At 39.2% G+C, this 24,434-nt stretch overlaps 1 protein-coding gene across 12 annotated transcripts in view; it reads left to right on the top strand.

The window, feature by feature from the left end:
- Positions 1-24,434, top strand: part of mef2aa (myocyte enhancer factor 2aa) — an 83,265-nt gene that overhangs the window by 47,725 nt on the left and 11,106 nt on the right. For 5 of the 12 annotated variants that reach the window (XM_057347446.1, XM_057347447.1, XM_057347445.1 and 2 more), the window contains exons 5-7: positions 14,520-14,651; positions 14,719-14,853; positions 16,658-16,883. In XM_057347446.1, the coding sequence (XP_057203429.1) occupies positions 14,520-14,651; positions 14,719-14,853; positions 16,658-16,883 (493 nt within the window). The remainder of the gene's footprint in view (positions 1-14,519; positions 14,652-14,718; positions 14,854-16,657; positions 16,884-24,434) is intronic. The other 7 variants (XM_057347452.1, XM_057347450.1, XM_057347454.1 and 4 more) reach the window with 2 other exon arrangements.

Raw genomic sequence — 24,434 nt, 5'->3', positions numbered from 1 at the left:
TTTTTAGGATTAGATTCTCATGTCTTCCAAAAAACTACATTCCTTTGGGATTGTAACAATTTGGGCAAATCAAACTTTGACAGTATCTTCTCCATAAATTAAATAAAAACATTAGTTTTTTTGGGCAAGTTAATTTTGTTATCTTCATTGTCCCTATTTAGCAACTGTCAGTTCTGTTAATATATGATTTTCACACTGTTTTGATAAACTACTTATTAAATTTGATCTAATTTCCCTCATGATCTGTAACATATCACTTCATTTCAGCAATCTCCGTTTCTCTCTATTCTCAATTCCCACTGCTCGCTCTTTAATGTCTCATCTACTGCCATGCTCATCCTTCCCCTCCTCCTTTTTACATTATGCCGCTCGCTCTCACATTAAACTGTCTTCATATTAAAGCGCTTATTAATTCAAACCAAATGTCAGCACTATTGACATAAAGTGAAGGTGTCTTCTTTAGGATATTCAGGATATGTGGTGCATTCCTTCAATATGATTTTTAATAATGCTCTGAAACCCTACTTTTAATTGTTGTGTACACATATTTTATAACATACTTTATTAGTCTGTGGTTTGTTTGATTTTCCTCTCCTTTTCGTTCCACATTTTGATATATTTTTTGAGGTGTGAACAACAACAAGTTGCGGCACACACAGCGCTTTGAAATTTGGTTGAAAAGCTCTATCTTGGTCTCATCTGACCACAGAATCATTACCCACATTGCAACTGGGTCACCATTATGCTTTTTGGCAAACTTTAGGTGTTCTTTCACATGGTTATTTGAGTGATGGCCAGAGCTCTTGATATGGTTGACCGTTAATCTGTTCTCATCTACTGAACTCTGGAAGTCCTTCAAAAATACAGTTGGCTTCATCTTGTTCAGCAGTGTTGTAATAGATGCTGTCTATGTAGGTTTTGGGTGGTTTGATGTCGTTACCATTTACTGATAATTGAACAGTTTTGTTTTGTACGCTTTTCAGTCTTTTTAGTCATTACAACCTGAATTATGAAAATTCACTGTGTGATTTTGTCTTGATAATGTGGTGGTTATTTTAATGATTTGCAGGTAGATGCAATTGTAGAAAATTTCCATCTGTGGAAAGCTTGGCAACACAGAGACTGTTTACTAATGCTTTTCTTTTTTTTCCAGCATTTTTTCAGTTTTCTTTTAAAAAACATTTCCTAATTTAAAGTGATGTTGCAAACTAATTTATTTTTTTAGAGTTAAAGTTTCTGAGTGCATATTTTATATTTAATATGGGATTAAAATGAGATAATCAGTTCTGAATACTTTTAAAAAGACGCTAAACATTTATGAAAGATGTGTATAATCTTCAAGCATACAACTTGTCTTTCTTACAAATTCTGCTGTCTATCCATATCTGTGTCACAAGCACATGTGGATTATTAGATACAAATATTGTTTACAAAACAGTTTTGTTTTGTGTGCATATTTTACTGTTAGGGTTTTAACGAATATGGTAAATGTAGTTTGTCTAGTCTTTTAATGACACAGAATACCAGTTCAGGTTTACTTACGAAATAGTTTTTTTTAAATGCTGGGGAAAGTCAGTGACCAAATTATGACAACAATTAACCTTAACACATGCGTTACCGGAGTAACCCGTTTTGTCGATCTGAAAACTGAAAACTAAAAACAAACATTCCTCTGAGTAAGCACATTTTACAGAAATTGTTGTCAATTCTGCTAATTATATTTAGAGGAATTTTATTAGCAGCGTTGATGCAAGGACAAAAAAAAGTTTTGAGGGTGCATTAATAGTTATAATAACTGTGACCCTGTGGCAGAGAGCACTTCTGCATCTTAACGACAAACATTAAAGGGATAGTTCACCCAAAAATGAAAATTCTGTCATCATTTACTCACTTTCATGTAATTTCATACCTGTATAAATAAAAATAAAAAAATACTTTGTTCTGATGAACACAGAGAAAGATATTTGGAAGAATGTTAGCAATTTTCACTTCTGGGACATCATTGACTACCATAGTAGGACAAATTAAATGGTAGTCAAAGGTGCCCCAGAACTGTTTGTTTTCATAAATTCTTCAAAATATCTAATTTTGTGTTCAACAGAACAAAAAATATTTTTTTTGTAGTGGATGATGAATTGCCAATATTCTTCCAAATATGTTTATTTGTGTTCACAGCACAACAAAATTTATACAGGTTCAAAACAACCTGAGGGTGAGTAAATGATGACAGAATTTTCATTTTTAGGTGAACAATCCCTTAAGATTAAACCATAATTTTATTATCATATGATTAGTATCTAACAAAAACAGGATTTAAATAAACATTTATTTATATAGCACTTTTCATACATAAAATGTAACTCAAAGTGCTTCACAGGTACAAAAACAGTAAAATATGACAAATGACATAATATAATACTAATACAAAAAATCAAGTAACAATTAAGACCAGGATTAAACACAGCTCCAACCCTAGAGGATTTTAGAGTACGATTTGGAATATATTTTGACAGACAATCGGAAATGTTGCCAAGTTATGCATTGACTTATAGACTAATAATAGAATTTTAAAATCTATTCTTTGGTGGACTGGTAGTGGTAGGCAGTGTAATTCCATTAAAACTGGTGTAATATGATCTCTCCCTTTTGTTTTCATTAATACTCTGGCTGCTGCATTTTGTATTAATTGTAACTTTGCTATAGAGCCCTTAGGCAAACCAGTATACAAATCATTACATTAATCAAGTCGAGAAAAAACAAATGCATGAATTAATTTCTCGGCATTCATGGATGAAAAAGGACGCATTCTGGCAATGTTCCTCAGGTGATAAAAACAACTTTTTGTTACTTGTTTAATGTGTGATTTAAAACTCAGATCACAATCCAGAATAACACCTAAATTTGTTACCTTTTTTATATTCAATGTTCATTTTATTTCCATTTCTGCACACAGTTTTTCGTGCTGCATTGTGCACATTTGTGCAACTATGACATTTTTAGGATTGTAAAATTTAATTGTAGAGATTGTATACAATAAATAATACATCCTCAGTAATGACAATTTACGCTTTGGCGGCCTATTGAAACAGTGACGTTTGTAAATGAATGAATGACTATTGACTCTTTTGTTCTAGGGTGAAGTACACATGTCAAGTTAAAAAAGCACTGTCTTAATATACCACACTAAGTGCTGCAACACTAATGGTGTAGAATCAAGCCTCCTGCAGCTTTTCAAAGTGCCCTTTTTTATAGGACAAGGACTCCCTTTCCTCTGGGCTTTCAGTCTAGAACAAGAGCACAGCCCCTCTTTGGAGCATGCCATTTTCTCTCGCTTCTCTCCTCTCTTCTGAAACAAAGAGCTACGTTTGGTTCATTCTTTCAGTAGCCACTTTATAAGACCTCGTGTCTGTGACAGCTTCTAGATGAAGTTCTGAATTCATGGTAATTGGTGTTCTTTCTATCTCACATGTTAAGTGTGACCAGGTTGCTGTGGAAACACTGTTTGGTGTTTACCTCACAACAGAGACCAGAAAGAAACAGACGCAACAGAATATTCGTCTTTCATTTAAAGTATCACAGCGGAAAATCTCTGTTGAAAGCTAATGTAAAAGAAGCACAAAGGACATATAGCATTAAAGGATTTAAAGTAGCGCTGTGTGCTATGTCAGAGCAAACTTCGGTCTTAAGTGGAAAATGGGCCATATTATCAATGACACATCAGTTAGGAGAGCATATTTTAAAGACCTCGCGCGGCATGCAGGGTCACTGTATGTGTCGACGAGCACGACACGCTGAAGTGCATGCATCTCTTATCCACTCTTTCTGTGCTCCATCAGAGCATCCCTGCTTCCTCTGAGCATGATGCCTGTTACCTGGTTACTGCCAAGAGATTCTTGTTTTCAGTACATGTCGTGCCTCATTGACGTCAGTCCCTCTTTCGCTTTCTCTCCCTCTGTCTCTCTCATTTTTTAGTAAGGCTGATGTTTTTTATTTCAAAACCAGGCGTTCTTCAAGAGGTTGAAATAAAAGGGAGATAAAGCAACAAAAGGCCCTCAGCGAGGTGGGTCTTTGGTAAACATTAGCCTCCAATGAGACTAATGAGGCAGGCTCTAATCTCAAGTGCTTGAACATAGATGCGCTGACTCTGAGCAAATAACCCTGGTGCTCATTCACTGAGGAAACAAGAGGGGGACAAAGCACGGCGCAAATGAATGACTAATTCTGAACTTTCATTTTCGTTCTCAGCTCACTGGAGTAAACCACTGTTTCTGTCTGCTTCTCGACGTTGTCCAGTAAAGAAATGCCTCACAAATGAACCTTTTATGACCGTTTTACGTAACTGGTGACTTTTTCTGTTTTTATCTGTCCCCATCTATATACTGAAATTGATCACTAACCATAATCTACAGTAGTTTTCCGCACACTGAAGTTGTTTATGTTACAATTTGATAGTTTCAAAACGTATGTAGTTACTGTGGGCTCTTTTAGGCTTTCAGTAATACTTTTCACTGGAGAATATTAAGCAAACAATGTCCTATAAATGGAGTGCAATAGTTGTAGTTGTTTAAGAAAATATTTTTATTCTGTTGAAACCTTTTTATTAAGCATTTTAACTATTTTTTTATATAAAACATACATTTTAAACATACTGTAAAGCCTTTTAGCTTTAAGCTAGCTTTTAGTATTGTGTCTAGATTTAACCATGTACAGTAAACAGTGGCGGCTGGTGCAAAAAAATTAGGGGGGCAACAGGAACAATAACCTAAAAATGACACCGTCAATAGGACTAAATATAATTGTTAAATAGGCATTTCACAGGTGATACAACCATTTATCATTACCTCTTAGCTTAAAGTCACCATGAAATCAAACATGAAAATTCTAAGTGTTTTACACAGTGTTGCAGCGAATGTGTGAGGACTGGGACTAGGGTTGGGAATCAAAAATAGGAATCGTTTGGGAATCCGAATCGAAGGGCTAGGAATCGGATCGGAATCGTGAAATAAAAATTTAAATTCCTCTTATCAATTCCTGTGTGCATATTTTCAGAAATGCTTGTGTTAACTTGTGATAAAGCACAGGAACCACAAATTGACCATAGTTTCAATATAGTAACTACAGTTTAACCATGATGTAGTTAAGGTATGGTAATACAAATTGAAATCAATGAGACAAAACATGGTTGCTATGTGTATATACTGTATATACACAAAATGGTGCTCATAAATATATGTAGTTTTTGCAAACCAGTCAATAAGCAGGCTAAATGATAATACAGGTTGATATCTAAATGTTTTACTTCAACTGTGGAATCGAAACTGGGAATCGATAAGAATCGGAATCGATAAGCAGAATTGGAATCGCTACAATTCAAACGATACCCAACCCTAATTGGGATTGTTAAAGAGTGCTGTAGCTGCATGTCTGTTTTGTTTTTACCCTGGTGTTCTCAGTTCTGATAGGTGCCCATGATCAATCCATGCTTGCTTGGGTTATATTTCAGATATTGTAAATATTTCAATGTTGGTGTATTTTCAAAGAAATGGCATAAAATGGATGTTCGGTAATCCATCACTTCTGTTCACTATTGTTTTTCAGTAAATAGAAATATGTAGTATAGTATAAGTTTACCATGTGCAACGTTTTGAGTGACAATGGAAACGATACAGATTTGTTTCGCATGGTATTGGTACCTGAGCCTTTCAGAAGTTTTAAATGCTTAGATGCAGATGTAGCAGTGTAATGGAAACAAAAATGGAAGCATCATTCTACTTGAACTTAACAAACCTCTCTCTCTCTCCTCCCTCTCTTCCTTTTCCTGGTTACCATCAGAAAAAGTCCCTAGATAGCGAGCGCAAAAGCTAATGGGAGTGTCCTCTTTGGCTATTGATTACGCTCCAATGGGAGGGGGGGAAAGCATCTCCAACACAGGCAAACATGATTGAATGTAATTCAATAAGAGCAAGAATGTGGCCCTTCTCTATCTGCCTCTCTCAGATACTGTTCCATGACTCTCAGCTCTGAGATCTGGCACGTGTTTGCCGATTTCAGTCATGAATTATTCTCTGATGACGTAAGCCCAACTAGCCTCTAATGATTTCAACGCTGATGTGAAAGATTGTGTTTACTTGCTCAGGCTTGATTTGTAATGTAGAGGCTAGCGTTTGCTGAAATTATTGTTTCAAGATATTCAGTACTCTGGAACTGGCACATACAGTGATGTTATGCTTTCAATTAAGATTCTTTCACTTTTAGTGATGTATTGCTTGTTCGTTGCACGAGTGGGTTGAATTGTTCTCAGTGGTGATACGGACCGCCTAAGGAAGAGTTTTAAATCAGTTGACACTGCTTATGGTTTGCTTTTTGCATATGCTTTGATTCATAGTTAAAACTTGGCAGCTCACCACAGAGCTGACTTCAAAGAAAGCTTTACGTCTAACACATTCCCGATGTAGCTAATTTTACTGAACTAATTTACAAATGCAAAACAAGAAATTATTTGGAAGGTTATATGCATGCTGGTACACTTGAGCAGAGAAATGAAGACATGTACACACCCACACACACACTGCATTCCTTCCCATCCATTTGAATTGGACTGTAATAATGGACAAAAGGTGAGTTTATAGAGTAAAGTGATAACCTCTCCTTTTGCGTCCTGCCTTTTCGAGGAAACCAACTCTGAGTCATTTGTAGAAGTTTCATTGCAAACTCCAGATCAGCCTAAACAATCATTACAATTCAGTACAATTTCTGACACTGATATTATGTGTATCTTTTTAATTGGTTTAATGCACTAATAAATGAAAATATTTTATTTACTTGGCCTCACGTTGTTCCAATCACGCATGACTTTTCCCGTGTGGTACAAAACGAAATTTGGAAGAATGGTAGTGGGCGTCTTTTCAAAGCTATTACGATAAATAGGGACTACGATCACTTATCATGACAGTTTTCAAAGTTACCATCGACCTAATTTGATTTGAAACCGCAGTGGCATGACAGGCTGGTTTCCAGGAGATTTTTTTCACTGTTGATGACCTGAAAAATAAAACCACCAACCCACTGCATAAATACACGTCTCTGTTAAGCAGTCCACCATAAACCCATTCGGTTGTTTGTTAAATATGATTTCCAGCCCACTCACCACCTCAGTGCCTCGTCCTTTGACCGAACACACCGCACAATGAGGGTATCAAGGCCATGGTCAAGGCCGGCGGTTTTCAGGGCGGATGGCAGGAGGCCGGAAGGCTGGCGAGGTGCGTGAGGAGAGGTGCGCTCTCACAGATTGATGAGGCCTGCGCGGTGGCAGGGGTATAGAGTGTTACAGAACAGACGTCCTGCTGGCACGACCTACCCTCTCTGCTTTCTCCTCTCTGCCTTATCGGAACTCCTAATTGTCCTTATGAATATTTTAGAGGAGAGCAGGAACGGAGGGGTGGGGGGGGCTATTGTTTCAAGGGCTGTGATGGCTAATGATCCAGCCTGTGGGTCAAGATGGGTAGGAGTGAAAGACAGGTAGGAGGGTGAGGAAGACTAACTGGTTTTGGAGGAAATGGGCGAAGGGAAGAAGGATGAGAAAAAGCGATATATTTATCTCAGAAACGATCCCACTTCATCCTACTTTTTGTTCGTCATTAACTGTAATAGCTTTACTGTAGATTTCAGTGTTAAATAGATGAGATAATTTATTTAGGCCAGTGGGACTAGAGAGCAACATTAGTTCATTGGAAGGAAACTTGAGCGATGACTTTGATATGCCTTCACCTCAATTTTGGTTTCAATTCCCAATCTGCTCTCGTGTCTCAAAATACCCTTGATTGTGAAAACGTTCTTTCTGTCACAGTGGCAGCTAATAGCTTGATCAAGCCCGCCAGTGTACAGTCTGCCAACATCTGCCCGTCTTTGTGGGAAACTATTGCTCGTGGAAGTGTAACACACTTTGCTAACTAATGCTATATTCATATAAAAGGATCTCAGCGGTCGGCCAGTGGTAATTAACTGTGATACATGGCAAAACTGAGACGAAGGCGTGCTCCCTCTCAGAACCGACAGAGACGTGTCAGCTGCTAAAACTTCTGCCGTTATTTATGTGGCGTGCATTGTGCGGCAGCTTTTGTCTGATGGGGGGGATTAGATTTCACTGTATATTGTTTTTTCTAAACAGCTGCGCAAAGATCGTAATTACCAAACGTTCAGCCGGACTCACTTGCTGTAAATGAGCTCCCGCCGTCCAGCTTCCTGTGAGAGGATCGCTCAGACAATAGCACAGAGGCAGGAAGAACACGCATGCGGTCACATCCTGCTTTACAGCTCAGTAGCTCATGGAATGAGATCTGACAAAGTGCAGTACATCTTTTTTTTAGGTATAGACATTAATGATCTGGGTCATTGTGGGAGGAGATGCTTTTTTGTGCCATTGTGCTATTAGTGGTTTGCTGCGTCACGTTGGCCTGCTTGAACAGGCACCAACAGCGAGCAAGTCAGAGAAAGAAAGAAGTGATGGTTTTGGCTGGTTTTTGGCTCTCAGGAGCAAAAATAAAAATAACTGCTTTCCACTTCTCTACCTACTGTCTCATCTATTATTTGGCTCTTTTCATTTTGCAAAAATAACACCATTCCTTCTTGTTGTTTGTCGACATGTTAGCAAGAATCAGCGCTCACTATGTGCTACTGAATGTGCTCAATCACATCAACAGTCAGAGGGTAGAATGATCTTGTAATTGATGTACCATGTCTGTGAATTGTTGTGTAAAGTGCAAATCAGCACAACAGAAAACAAGAAACTGAGTTTTTACATGTGTGCGGTGTTGTTGAGTACGCTTGGCTTGGATATTATACTGTATAAGAACAGATATTCCTATCGGTTTCATCCCTGCACTGATTTTAGTGATAGTGTGCTTTCTGCACTCAAACCCCTTTGATAATAATGCTAAGCAGAATTCACCAAACACATTTGGGATGTCATAAGGATTAGCATGCTGACTTGCTCAGTCTTGCGGTAGGCACAGCGTCTGCTTCACGACTCTGCAGGGCCAAAGTTACAGACATTTCTGCTAAAAATAGGGTTACGTCAGCCGCCCTAAGAAAATGGAGTATACCTCCATTTTAAACATATGTAAAGCAATATATGGCTGCACGTGCAAGCAGACTATGTACTGTATGTTATACGATCATACGTACTGTATCTAAACTTTAGTTGAAGAAAAGCTGAAATGTCTTCTCTCCACACACAGCTGCGTCACCGTACTGTGTGATTTAATCAGAAACGGAGGATAAGCTCTCCACCCTCACTCCACCCATTAAACAGCTCGCAGTCTGTCATCATCTTCCATTCTTTCTTCTTCTTTCATTTTTTCTCCAGCTCCTGCTTTATTTTCAATGGTAAGCTTTTAGCCCACAATTTCCGTCTATACTTGAATCTTCCTTTTATCCACGTGCAGCACATGAATAAGTCAAATACAAAGAACCTTTGATAAAACGGTGGATATGTGTGAAATGGTTTTTCAATGTATACTGTAAAGTGCTTCACTGTGTGAACCTCGAGTTGTAATGCAGAGTAAGTAATGAAAATCGCTTATGCAAGAGAGAGTCTTTTTTTAAAGGCAAACTTAGGATTTTAGAGCTTAATGCTTCAGAATAAATTGCTAAATGCAATAAACACCTTTTTTCTCTAGGTTGATATTTCTTGTTCTTATATTTCTTATTAACTTCATTCCAAGTGAAATAACACTATTTAAAAATATTTGTTGACAAAATTGTCCCTAAAAGTGAGCCATCTCGACAAAGCATTTTGTTTTCAAAAATAAAGGAAATAAATGTTGTTTTATTTTTGATATTGTTATGAAACACTTTTATAGCAAACAGGAAAGGAGGTTTCTAAACTTTCTGGTTTTCTTGAATGTTCCTCAGTTCTTGTTTCATCTCACACACAGGCACAAACACTCACTACGCAGTTATGTCGTGCTGGCTTGACGTCAGTCTCATTTTTTGTGCGTACTGCCAAATGTTTATCAATACAGGTCTGGCGAACCTTTTAAAATAAGCGAATATTGGCAGCTGTCCCACTGTCCTGTCTGTGTGCCATGCGGGACATGCTGAACAGATTACACAATATGAGTTTTCAGCTCCCTCCCCAGAACCGCTTACGCCAGCACTGCCCACTCTCCCTCTTTCACACACTCTCATAGTCCAGTCTCTCACACACACACACACACACACACACACAGACACACGCACACGCACACGCACACACACACACACACACGCACACACACACACACACACGCACACACACACAGCCAGCTCCACGCTCTGATAACAATAACACTCCTTTTCCCTTACGACATCTAAACTTGTGATATTAGATGTTCAGGTACAACAGAAATAAAGACAGAATCTGCTCACTAGATTTCTTCCGACGTTGTTTTTATCAAGTAGATATAAAGTAAGACAACACTAGTTTGTTTTAGGAAGGTTGAAAGGGGCACGCATTCTTCAAACTCTACAGTCACCGCTCTGGCCTCTTGATGAGAGCGCATGGCAGACGCGCACTTAAAAGTGTAATTAAGAATGTAAATGATCCAGTTTAATCAAACTTGTGATCAACCTCATGCCCCCATCTGTGCTTGTATTTAATGGATTCACATCCATCCAAGTGCATCAAACATGCCTTATTTTCTGCAGCACTGGCAATTTTCGATCGCGACACATAACGTGTCCTTCTATGGCCATGCATGCGCACGGAGGCTCCTGATTGGCTGATTTGTGAGGTGAAGGGGCTGACAGGTGTTAGGCAGAGGGACACCTGTTTGGACATGTGCTGATGTAGTGATCCATTTACTAGAGCTGCAGGCAGTATCTATGGGACACCCAAAACATGCCAAGCCATTTAAGATGGAACTTACCAGCTCGCAAATCCAGTTCTTTAGTCTTTGAAGCACTTGAGGTCATGCTGCAGTCTAGATATATACAAATGTTAGCTTGCTTGTAAGACTAGTCCTGTGCTCTTCGCGTTTATGATTGGTTGAATGGTAAGGTTGAATCTGATTGGCTAAAGAGTACGACAACCCACGTGGGAGGGGTTGCGCTGCCAGGAGAGTCTCAAAAAACACACACACACATCCAAGCCGATTCACACGTGAGTGACGATTTGCACGTTCACATAACACGATAAACGTGTACATTTTAAACTTTCGAAATATTTGCGCACAGTCGTATGTTTGCGAAACGTACTTTATGAGAAAATAGTTTTGTTTTATGCACGTGAATTGCTTTTTGTAAATGTATATGTATACTTTGTGCACGTAAATTAGGTTTTGTTCATGTGAAACTGTTTACGCATATGTGTATCTTGTTTTACGCGTGAATAATTAATGAGACTAAAATCGCTCCATATTTATTCACCTTCGGATTTACAACTTGGCAGACTGCTTACTTTCAAACACGGCAACATTACACACTGCATGAAATGTAATTTTCATGATCTCATGTTATGTACTCTTTAAAGGAATAATTCAGCTTCAAAATGAAAATTCTATCATTATTTACTCATCCTGTTGTCATTTTAAACCTGTGTGATTTTCCATTGACTTCTGTTGGATGGACACAAAACCAATGGAGACCAACGCTTTTCTGTTACCAACATTTTTCAAAATATCTTCTTTTGTGTAGAAGAAAGAAAGGCATACAGGTTTAAAATGACAAGAGGGCGTGTACATAATGACAGAATTTTCATTATGAAGGTGAACTATTCCTTTAAAAGTCTTATTATTTCCTATCTAATATTGGAATTTCCAATTCCACTCTATGGGTTGAGACTGGCCACACTCTGTTTTGATACGTTAATGTGCTCATCGCCAGGACTGTCTGCCCATGAGGAGGCCGGTCTGGCAGCTGCGCTTTCCACAGGGGCCCCTCCCTGTCGACTCAGGCCCCAGCGGACGGGTGTGTCCCTGGGGTTACTGTGGAAGTCAGCAGCCCTGCCCTGCTCACACAGACCTCGCTGCCCAGCTCCAGCCACAGCACTTGCCACATAATGAGCAGGTTGGGACTATAATTTGCAGGTCCTGATGGAATCTGTGGCACTCTGGGGGAGAAAGTGCATAGTTTCACTGGTAAACACAGTGTTTCAGAGAGCCACATAGGGTCCTGTAAACAGGAAATGACCCGAGAAGGCGTTGCTCAGAAAGAGAGTGCAAGAACCACCTTCGGTACCGCACTAAATAGCTTCATAGTTACAGAAGGTCCCAGAAAAGCCATATATCTGTAGTTGTAAGCAGTATAATACTTCTGTGTTTTCATTAGACAGAAAGATGCGAGATGGATTGCACAGCACTTACTATATGCATTGTGTACATTTTTTTAACCTTCCTGTGCACATGTGCCAGCGAGAGACCTCAGACGTAGCGCAGAGCTTGGTTGCACATTTTCTTAGATAAAGTAGATAAAGATCATCAAAGATCTCACTTCAGTGAAATACCAGAGGACAGCAGCTGCACTGCGAAGGCACTATCACACACACCCACACACATACCTACACACTCGCATCATGATAGACACAAAGACTAAGGGGCTTGTTAGTGTATATGTGCTGTGCTTCACTTCCTTCAAAACATGACTTTTTCATCTGAAAGAACATGTGACCTCTGCTGCCAAACCGCCCTGAGGTAGCCTTATTACAGGAGCTCCATCCATCGAGAAATAGACCAGGGTGTCAAATGAAGATTTCCCATTTTCAAGCGCACCCTGACACCCTTTGCTGTCACCTTGTTAATGCAGTCAGCCTGATGCGTAACCAAAAGTGTGAAAAATAAAAAGGAAACACTTTCCTTAAAGCCTGTGAAATATATTCAATGAATACCTTCATATATACATTTACATTACATTTATTCATAATGCATTGTACTGTACATACTGTACAGGCTTTACACATTACAAAGTGTTCGTTTTTTTTATTTCTTACGCTTTTGGATACGCATGAGACTGAATGCATTAACAAAGTGACAGCAAAAGGTTGAAGGGTGCATTTTTTTGCATAATTGTAACCACATGTTCTGTATAAAATAGACTACAATATAGTATTTACCTAGAATTGTTTTATACCATGGGGTAAGTACTTGAAATTCGGTGTTGTGTTTTAACACAATATACTTTTAAAATTATATTTAATACTCTTTTTAGCTACTGTATGTACATATTTTAACAGTGGTTATATAAGGAATGCTTAGGAATGCTTAATACTTTGCAGTACTTTTAGGAAATTTTTTAACGCTTTAAGAATAATGAGTTATATACACAAATGGCCAATAAAGTTTTATTAATTTAAGGCCACTAAAAGTCTCTCTGAAGGTAAAAAGAATGCTAATATTACACCTGGTACTTTGCGCTTTGCTTTTGAAATAATCGGACCCCTCCATGCTTAAATGTTATGGTTCGGATATGATAATCCATTCATTTTGTATATTGCATTTACTCTGATAGGCTCCTGTGAGTGGCAGACATGCTGAATTACACTGAGAGAGTTTCTAAAGCTCTGCACTGTGGGAGCCCCTTATGTGTGTGTGTCTTCCAGCTGGGTGGCTTATGATAACTGAAAGATAATGAAATATGCATCACAACACACATGCTGAGGGAAATGTATGTTCCAAAGAAAGAGAGCAAAGAGGAGGGAGGGGAAGAAAGGCAGAGAGGGAGAAAGACGATTTGGTTTTCCAAAGCCTAATGTTTTTAAAGGAAAGGATAAGGAGTGACAATTCAATTTCCTCCCTGGGGACTAATGCAATAGGCATGGTGCAGCCATCAGCGTGTTAGCTCTTAATGTATTTGCCAAATTATCCATTGAACTGTTACCAGTTCAGTTTGAACATCCCAATCGTAGCTCTTTTGTGCTCACTAAGCAGATGTTACAGAAACACACGATTATATTCAATTGTACTGAAGTTTAATAACTTCACTTTTTACTAAATGCTGTGACCTGTGTGTTTTATCAAATTGGTCGGTCCTTAATTGTTTCATATTTACGCATCAATCAAATATTATTACATTGTTTCATTTTAGTCAATTTCCACAGTCCATTACTGACTTGCAAAAGTGAATTTGGTTCAGATGTTATTGTTGTAAATTCTGCACATTTAAATGTGTCTCAAAGGTAATGTTTCTTAGCTGGCTGGCATGAAACCAGTAAATTTTCTCATCATATGCTGTATTTTGTTCAGCAAAAGTATGTGTATTATAGCAAATTAATCTTATAATTGATTTTTAGTAGGTCTTTTTTATATTGTTTGAAAAACCTTATGCTAAATGAAAGTAGTCATTTTTTATGTCAAAAAATGTTGCTAAAGCATATTTTTAATGATGTCTAAATGTTTATTTTTTATGTATTGGTCCAGTTAAATGCTGGCAGAGCAAGTAGAAATCCTGTACGGGCCAGTAGGAACACTCCTAATGGTTGAGCCCTGAACTAGCTGTCTGGGTTTCATGTGTCTATGTATGTGTGAATTTTCCAATTTTATTTTCAGAAATTAAGAAACAAAGGCCATATTGACTGTGCCAGTCCAGATCCAGATGACTGTTTCGGTCACAGTCCCCTCATGGACGACCGTTTCGGCAAACTAAACGAAGAGAGTGATTTAATGTACAAGCGCTGTGGTGTAAGTACTGCCTCCTTTCTCTGCCTTTTTGTGTTGATCCCTCTTTTTATGTTGATGTTCACTGCAGGCGCTTAACAAGAAAGAACACAGAGGCTGTGATAGCCCGGATCCTGACGCCTCATTTGTCCTCACCCCTCACACAGAAGAAAAATATAAAAAAATTAATGAGGAGTTTGATAATATGATGCGAAATCATAAAATCGTAAGTAAATGCAATGTTTTTGCTTGGCTTTGTGGCAGAAAGGATACACCCCCTTTTCATTTCCTCACCCAGTAACCTATTTCAACAAATAAAGACTTTTAAAAGTATATTTCTTGTTTCAGTGGAAGTGCACTTTTTCATGAATTTTGCACCTTTTTCTCTCACCCTAATAAGATCACATTGTCTATTGCATTCTTCTCTTGTTCTTTATTCTATTATTACAGAATAAAAATGTAAGTGAAAGTTAATTCAAAACATTTAAATTTCATAGTATTTGTTGCTTTATTGAAAACATCCACTTGGCCCTGCGTGGACTCTACAAATGAGCTGATAACATTTAGATATTTGAATGCTATTATAAGTGAAAAAAATAAAACAAACCTCCTCTCTATGTGATGTTACGAAGCTATTCACAGTATACAGTATCTTTAAAGGAAATTCCTACAAGTCCAGCTACGGGCTAGAATATTGACAGATTCATTGGTTGAGGTAATTGATGTGTTCTTCCCAGCACTTACCCAAACAGATCTGGAAATTGAATCTTTTCTCTCAGTGCTGTGCCCTGTCCAGGTCATGTGATGGAGAAGATTTGCTGTTGTATAAAGACAGACTCACGCTGTTTCTCCTCCACTCATTAGAACCAATTTATTTTATTCTCTCTCGTTCTGGTGGGTGGCAACACCTGGGTTTGTTTGTTCATCTCCCTGGATAAATTCTTTTGTCCTATCAGAGCCCAGTATCCCAGCGCAATCACAGATTGAAACCTTATTCTATTTACAAAAATGTGGACTCTTCTTTTTTTATTGACAATAGTGATCTTGTTGGTTGGTGATCGTAATATTCTGCACCTGAAAGAGGGTGCCAGGTGATTTTTTTTCACTGCACTGAATGGACCTGAACAAAGCTGCAGTCTATTGTGTCATTAACTCACTAATATTTTTACTAACTGGCTCACAGCACTGTTAAGTGAATGGAGTGGCTTCTCACTGCTCCTGCTCACACTCACTGTGTGGATAACTATGAGTAGTCAGCAATGCACTGCCTGTTGATTTGACTGAGACTCTACAGTACCTATTGATGCAATTGCACGACTACATATGGCTTTTTCAGCTGTTCGTTAGACCAAAATGGGATTTTCGTCCATATACAAACCAATGTATATTGATTAGACTTGACAGGTAAACCCTTTCAAAAGATTAAATACATTGTTAGTTTTGGTGTTTTGCACTTGTTTTTTGCTTTTTAAACAGGGCCAAGTGCAGTGCTGGCTATAGCCATGCTTGACTGGAGAGCTATTTTGAGATAATGCCTGAATTTGCATGCCTTTGTAATATATTTCATTTCAAGATGTTGTTTTATGTATTAAACCTGGGTCAAAATAGGTGTTCCAAGCACATTGAAAACGACTCCCAGTAGGAGATTTGTTTTCCAGGAGTATTTCTCACTTCATGCCGGGGCTTTTTTGGACAGCCCAAGGTGATCCAGAGATCTCCCTCCTGAGATTACGTTTTTCCACCCGGCAATCTATCTCCCGTTTTACTCCATTGTATGATAAAAGCACCAAAACTCAGGGGTCATCTTTCACTCCTGTTAGAAGCCTGAAGACACGTGCAATCATTCTAGCTGAACGAATACAAACGCTGCAAAGAACCAAGTGCATCCTGCCGCCGTGTCGTTTCTTGTTAGCTGTTCTTGTAGAGATCTGAATCTGTGTGAATGGCAATTTAGATACTGGGATATTTGGATTAAGAAATTCTCGAAGCTCTTTCACATGAAGCCATGTATGTGTGTGCATCTGTTTCAGCCTACAGCCCTGCCCCAGCAGAACTTCTCCATGCATGTGGCTGTGCCTGTGACAAACCCCAACGCCATGTCCTACAACCCCGGGGCCTCTTTAGGCAGTCAGAGCCTGTCAGCCGCCGCTGCGTCTCTGAGTGATGGTGCCATGCTGTCTCCACCTCAGGGTTCCCTGCACAGAAACGTAGTGTCTGCCGGGCCCCCGCAGAGGCCCCCCAGTACAGGCAGCGCAGGTTGGTGCTGTTCCCTCCACATACTTGAATTTCTACCATGCAAAGTAGGGCAGTTTCAGTACCGTCACGTCTTGGATTTTTTTTTAACAGCTTATATGTCAAGAGTGTGTTTTTTGTATTATTTCTTTGCTTTCAAAATTCAATACAGATGTTGTTTTTCCCCGTTTCTGATAGCGAGATCTGTTAGAGGAAGTAGTAATGAAACGATCATGTTTTTTTCCCAGCTGCTGTGCACAGACATCTATACGTTGCTTGACATGCTTTGTGTTTCACACCTTCTCAGCCCTGGCATGAGAGAAACGGAAGTGAGATCAATTAGTAGTCTCCTGGAAGTGGTCTCCATGACGACAGCAGGCTTTAATACCGTCTGATCTGCTCTTTAAGCTGGTCTGACAGCAGTGGGTTCTGTGGCTGGGCCACACCAGCCCTGGTGTGAAGTGTGAGAGACAGACTGACAGATCGAAAACAAAAGACTGCATTTGGATGTACTTCATAAAGATTTCCCATGACAACAAAAGATACAAATAATTCAGTCTTCATATTTGTTTTTGAATTTAAATGAACAACCTCGTAACCTTAAACCTAAAAATCCATAAATAGGGGATTTGAGTTTGGCCCTCATGTGTGTCTTTAAGTTATAACTCGAGTGTAAAATGCATGTTTGTCTGTACTGGACACATTAGTCATCCTTTTATCTCTGTTGCTATGTAGGAGGGAGGCATGATCGTAGTAGAGTGCAAAAAGACTGCTACAGTGCATCGCTGCAAAAAAGTGTTTGATGTTCCAACAACACCCATTACTGACCTCAACAATACTTAAACACTCGCCCTCCACAGGCCAGCACACGCTCTCTGGAGTTTGTTCTCGACAGCACAAATATTGCTTGAAATCGCGATGGCAAGATCAGCTTTAGCATTTCTTGTATAACTGACTTTTTTGATTCAGATTTAATTGTATACTTTTTTATACTTCGATGTCAGTGCGTTGAGATCACTTGCCCTTGACTGCCTTGGAGAAAAACAAATGTAAAACATTTGGTATAACCAATGTAGACAGTGCAATGTAGAAAATGCTAGCTGATGGAAAACAGTCTTGATTTATTTTTCTAATAAAAAGTGGAGCTTGCCCGTTCAAAAATTGCCTCTCCGTTGCTAAGGTATTGTGGATTGTTGCGAGAGCATTGCTTTATGGTTGCTAAGCCATTCTGGTCAGTTCCTACTGTGCTAATCTGTCGGATTCTTCTCTATCATTATAAATCCATGGTATTTTTTCACCAAGGTGAAAATTCATTCTGATTTCTTGGAAAAGTAATAACACACCTCTTCTCCACAACCCACATGATTTGACATAATTTGCTGTATGTCTGTAAATTCCCACTACAGATACATATAAATATAAGAAAAATATAAGAAATAAATACATGATTTGAGAAATGAATAAAATTATCTACAGGTGCAGTAATATTACACACACTTTGTAAGATTTCTTGAAATTAGAAAACATATCTAGGCAGCCATCTGACAATATGTTTTTTTTTAATTGAAATGAGATTTAATGGGTGCTCTTTATCTTAAAATTAGCACAAAAATCTGGTTGCATATGCACAGCTGTGGCTTGTTTCTCATGTAGCTCAAAATGAGTTAACAAATATTTACGTACATAAGTACATTAAGGAACAATTTGACCTAAATTCAGATGTATATCTAGCGTGTAATGTGTTTTTTAAGACTGTTAATCTTTAATGACAAAAAAAGAAGCTTTATTTTTTCAAATTCTTTATCTCGATCTTTTGATTAAGATTTCAGTTTTTGCAATGCCTACAAACATTTGATTTATTCAATGTAGCACTTAGGGTTAAGTTTTTTTTAGATCCCCAAGTATAAGCAATAGTAATAGAGAAGCTTGCATTAGTAGGTTATCAGTTGTCATTCTAAAATAGCTGGGAAATTGAAATTTGTTTGATACACTACAAGGATCAGAGTGCTTTGTGTGAGGGCTGGTCTGTCACACACACATGTCTGGTTTATTATCTCCGTGGGGACAGTCCATAGTCGTAATGTTTTTTATACTGTACAAACTGTATATTTTATCCCCTATCCCTAACCCAACCCCTAAACCTAAAGATCGTAGAAAACTTTTTGCATTTTTAGATTTTTTTAAAAATATTGTTCTGTACAATTTATAAGCTTTTGTGCCCATGGGGACCTCAATTTTGGTCCCCACGGTGACACGAGTCCCCATGAGTTGGTGTGCATTCAGGTTTAGGTCCCCACTAATATATAAAAACCAAGTCCACACACACACACGTACTCGCACACAGAGATGTAGGATGCAGATGGTTAATCATCTCATTTTGTGCATCTCATTAGGTGTCATGCTGGGTACCCCAGAGCTAGCAGTGCCAAACGGCGTCAGCTCCAGCCCTGCGGGTAAGTCCTGAGGGGTGACTGCACCAGCCTCGCTGAGCTCCTCAGTCAATAGATGCGTAGTTTGTGGATCTGTATTTTAGGTGCTGGTTTTATGATTAAATCATTGATGGTTTGATTTGTAGTAGTGGATATCATAATATTTGCTGTGATTATATAGTCGTGTCGTTTCGCCTGTACTCGGAGAATAACTGGCATATTACAGTAGAGCACACCACCACCGCCCCCCTACTCTCTTGATATTTGGAAATCTAGGCCAAACCGTTATGAGCTAGTGATGGATGTTGAAGTGACTCTGCCCTTTATGAGGGCATCAGAAGGATATTATCAAGGGTTTTCTATGGCATCTCAAAAAAATTAGCATAGAATGATTATCATTCAAAGAAAACCTCAGAGGTTGTGTCACAGGCCTCCGAGCTGCATTGCCTACCTAGATTGAAGAGCATTAAGTTGTGTAAGTAGGATTCTGTCAGTCCAGCTTTGCCAGTTCGAGGGCGAAAGGAGCCGTTTGATTGAGCAGGTGTAAACAGTCATGTGATGATGGAAAATGGCGGCAGCTGCAGCGGCTCTGCCCTGCTGCTTGTGTGTACACACACTGTCAAGTCATGAAGGACTCACGCAAGGTCATGTGTCCAACTGTTTCTCCCTGACAGTTACAAATACAAGGGTTGCTTCCATTCTCTAGCGGGCTGCTCTGTCTATGTCACCGGTGAAGCAGGGCTACTTTTTCAACATTACAAAGCACCCCAGCACAAGAGCTTGACTGCTGGAACAACCGGGCCATGAGATTCTGCTCTCTCACGTGAACGTGAAGGTTCCTATTGCCCTAATTTGTTTTTTCCTGGAAAACTTAGAGAATGCATGCATACGAAGGGTCGTCTTTAGGGACGAGGCTGTGCTCATTAGACCAGAGGCTGAGGGACGGCCTACCTATTCCAAAGCGACAGCCTTGTGCACATGACTCCGCGTCTGCGTTTATTTTTCTCAGTGTACGTAACGGTTAACTCAGTTTCAGTAGCTGAATCAGACAGGCAGGTAAATAAACTCAGCATTTCCTTTAAGGCCTCGGCCCCCTGCCTCCATCCCTCCTGCCCCCCCCCTTGAGTTTCCTTCCCCCTATTGACAGGTGCATCTGTTTTCCTGGTACTGTGGCAGTCCTTATACGGCTGGCGTAAGCCTGCTAAATGCCTGACCCAGCAGAACCATGCAAGCATTCTGACCATGACATCCCTCTAAGGCACAATGACCAGGCAACCTGTCATAAGCATTCTGTGGTGCTGAGAGGCAGGGACAGGTGGGATTCAACCATCTTTTAGCCAGCTGCAGTTATACAAACAGACATTTGCTTACTGAGTATGAAGTAACTGAATCACTCAATTGAAGTCACAATAAGAATAATATTGAATTTTCTGTGAGATAATGTAGCACGGGTTATAGTATTGATGGTAGTAAATACTTTAGTTTTGTAGGCAGAGTTACATGGAGCAGAATTCAGTGTCTTCACGCACCCACTTCTGTTTTTTAGTAATTGTCAGACATTTATGAGTCAGTCCTCACCAACATAGTCCCTGTGGGGCAGTATCATATCTCTGTAGAATTAACATTTAGAGATGCGAAACAGGGGCGTCGCTTTAGCCAGTTGCTGCTTTATCAAGTGCAATTCATTCAACTTAGAGAACTGGTAAATCGGCATTTACCGATTGGTAGAAAAGTGAATAAAAAAACGAGGCCTTAATTATTCAAACACAAATAGCAAAATTCCAGGGTGAAGAAGGTTTGCAGATCTCAGAGAAATATCTTTTTTTTTAGACCAAGGAAAATTTGAGCTCTATGTCAGTGGTATATAAATATAGAATATAAAGAAAAACATTACTTTTAAATTATTAAATACTGTTTTGTCATAGTTGACAAGCACTTTTAATACTTTTATTGGTGATATATCTGCAAGACCCAGTGACAAACATAAAGGGTGACTTATAATAATGATAAATGGCAAAAAATAAAAATCACGAAATACGGAGATACAAGGTTTGAGAAGGACAGCAGCGATATATTAGGAGCAGGGCAATGTTTTAATTGTGATTTGATTAACTTGACCGCTACTGTTTGGTGCTAACATGATTATCATATATCCCCTTTAGTCCAGTCTAGTAACACTCCCGCTTTGAAATAAGATGAAACACTAGCGCAGTGTATCTGGGGCGGGGGGATTAAGGTACTGGATATACAGTGCTTAGTTGGCAGTGGCATTATGGGGTGTGGCAAGGAACATTTGCCCAAGGGTCTCGGGGCTTTGGCTCTCTGGTCACATAGCGCAGGCTTTTGGCTCTCCTATCACATAACGCAGCTGTTGTTTGTTCCAAACAGCCCGGACCAGCGTGGCCGCTTTGGAGAGGAACCACTTCATTGCTCCTGTCAGATGGCCATTCCTTGCATACTTTTGATTTTGCACAAGGCACAGGGAAAGCAGGGACATCTCAGAGCACAGCCGAAAAGGAATGCGACTCACGGCTCTCTTCCTCTGCCGTCTCTCCCTTGTGTAGAGTGACCTCATATTGCCTGAATGAGTTCAGCGGAACGCTTGGTTCACCAGTAAAGCTAAAGGAATGGTGAAGAGGGTCCAAGCGTTAATCCAAGCACATACAGTGACTCTCCATTTCAAGGAAAAGAAAGCTTTTTCTCCACGTTGACATACCCAGCTAGGGTGCAAATTAATCTTTGTGTTCGTGAAATGTCAGGCTGCTGTCGTAGCACGATTCATGTCTCTTTTGTAGCAGTTTGTTGTGTTACCTAACCATGCACAGTTGCTGGAGGTCATGATGACTCATCAGGACTGTAGAACAAAATGGTTTAGTTTCCACTCAGAGTTCTGTGATATGGTAGAGCACTATGGTTTAGGCAGAATGTTTTGTTTCAGGTCATCGTTTTCGATTTTAATTTTCTTGTTGATTTATGCAGGGAACAGAAGGCCTAGTTTCTGTTGAATCGGCCATATCCCATTGTTGACTAACAAACCATTGGCAGTGTTTTTATTGACGCAGGAAAAATCTCTTCCCACATGGTGAATTTTTAAATATGAACCAATCCCAGCTTTTAGCAGTCTTTATACAGATTATCCTACTTGCGTTAAGCAGACACTTGCATTTATACTTAAAGTAGACAATATTTGTGATACAATATTTATTTCTCAGTGTGGTCAGATGTCTGTATCAGGCAAAAGTTTGTGTGTTTGCTGCTGTTTTAGTTGTAGTCTAATTATAATATTGTGGTTGTGAATCACATATTGATTTAGAAATGTGTGGTTAGTGTTATTTTACTCTATGCTTACTGTAACAGTAGGCCTTCCCTTAAATTTTCCTTTTTCAAATTGCTTTTACTTGAAGACAGTATACAGTGTTTCACCGTAATATTCTATACGGATCACCTTGTACTTTCCCCTATAAGAGTTTTATATTTGCTTAGTGCTTGGATGGCTGCCTTGAAATCGGAAAAGGTTGAAAGTTCAGTACATTGTAAGCCCGAACGAGGCAACTGACAGCTCTAGCAAGGCATTGCCAATTCTGTGTCTGGCTGACTGTACTCCATACAGAAGATGCTGATTTAGTTGAGTTTTTTAGTCGGTTGTCCCAGCTAAATGCAGCGTCTGTCCTGGTTCTTCAAGCGGGTTATGTGTGTGTGTGTGTGCGTGTGTGTGTGTGTGTGTGCGTGCGTGCGTGTGTGTGTGTGTGTGTGTGTGTGTTTGTGTGTGCGTGCCTAAAAAGCGTTCTAGCACCAGCCACTTATGACTGAAGAGCCCACAGTTCCAGAAGGTGAACTAGTCCTTGGTGCTGGTCTCATTCTCTTTTGATCCAAAAGATTTTTCAATCATTTCTGTTCTAACAGCGCCATTAAGGTTGGTCTAAGTGTTCGTGTTTCCAAATTGAAGAATGTCAAAGGTAGAAAAACTCTAGTGAGATGACTGAAGAATTTGATTACAATATACAGTATATGGTCAAGCAACCAAAGTACTATATATAGTATATGTATCTTAATGGCTCTTATCATTGTAAACATCATTACAATGAATGCAGACATGTGAATATGCTACACGTGCAGACTTAAAATGCAGTAACTCAAATGTATTATTGAAAGTAATAATGTAAATAGTTTCTTTGTATATTTATCCACAAAGGGGTCTTAGTCCTAAACTGAACAGACCTTTAATATAGTTTATATGAAGTGAAATGTGCTTTTGTCTTGGGATGACAGAGGTGTGGCTGAAAAGCAGATCCATGCACACACATTCAATTAGTGAATTACAATTAAATTGGCACTACAAGTTGGCACTACATAGCTTCCGTCAAAAACACCTTGTTCAACCTGACAAGAGCCTGCTCTCAGCTTTACGGTTCATAATGCGTAATCGTGCACAAAGAGGAAGTGATCTAAACTTAATTGTTCCAGAAATACATCATTTGTGTTTCAATGAGCACCAATTAGCAATGTGGTAAGCTGATCTTTGAGGCAAGCTCAAGTTCAGCTGCGAGTACGATGCAGATGTGCTTTTGGCTGTTGAACACCTTCTGAGTTAAAAACAAAGCATTGTTGGAAAGGGCTTGGAGTTGTCTCTCCACATAGCTTCCGTCATTAATACTGAAGAATTATACGCTGTCGAGGAGCAATTACAAGCCTTGTTTGTGTGTCAGAAGAATGCTTCTCCGAAGAGCGTTTACGTGCCAGTTACTTCACCGCATCTTTGGGTCCATACCATCCCCATCTAGATCTCCAAATAGCGTCTACTTGTTCCCATTCTTCGTAGAGGCATTATAAATTATATTTATTTTTTGTACAAAAGGGCTCTCCAAGTAAAATATGAATTGGATTTTCTTGGCACTGCCAGTTGGAACTCTTTTCCCAGCTCACATCGTTCCTGCGCATGGTTTCCGGAGCCAAAACAATATGGCTGCACCCGTTAAAGAGGTGCTGTTCAGCCTCATTAATTAAGACTATAATTAGAATTTGGACTCTGTTCTTCTTAATCTATTAGAGAGGCGAAGCTTTGATTCTGAAATCCATTAGTCTTTCCTCATTCATGCATACTTTTTCCTTTCGAAGACACTGTGCCTCTTAAGGTAATGATGACTTA

Source organism: Triplophysa rosa, linkage group LG12 (assembly GCF_024868665.1).
Source record: "Triplophysa rosa linkage group LG12, Trosa_1v2, whole genome shotgun sequence".
Taxonomy (NCBI): domain Eukaryota; kingdom Metazoa; phylum Chordata; class Actinopteri; order Cypriniformes; family Nemacheilidae; genus Triplophysa; species Triplophysa rosa.
The sequence above is the reverse complement of the archived record's forward strand: the minus strand, read 5'-3'. Positions and strand labels throughout refer to the sequence as shown.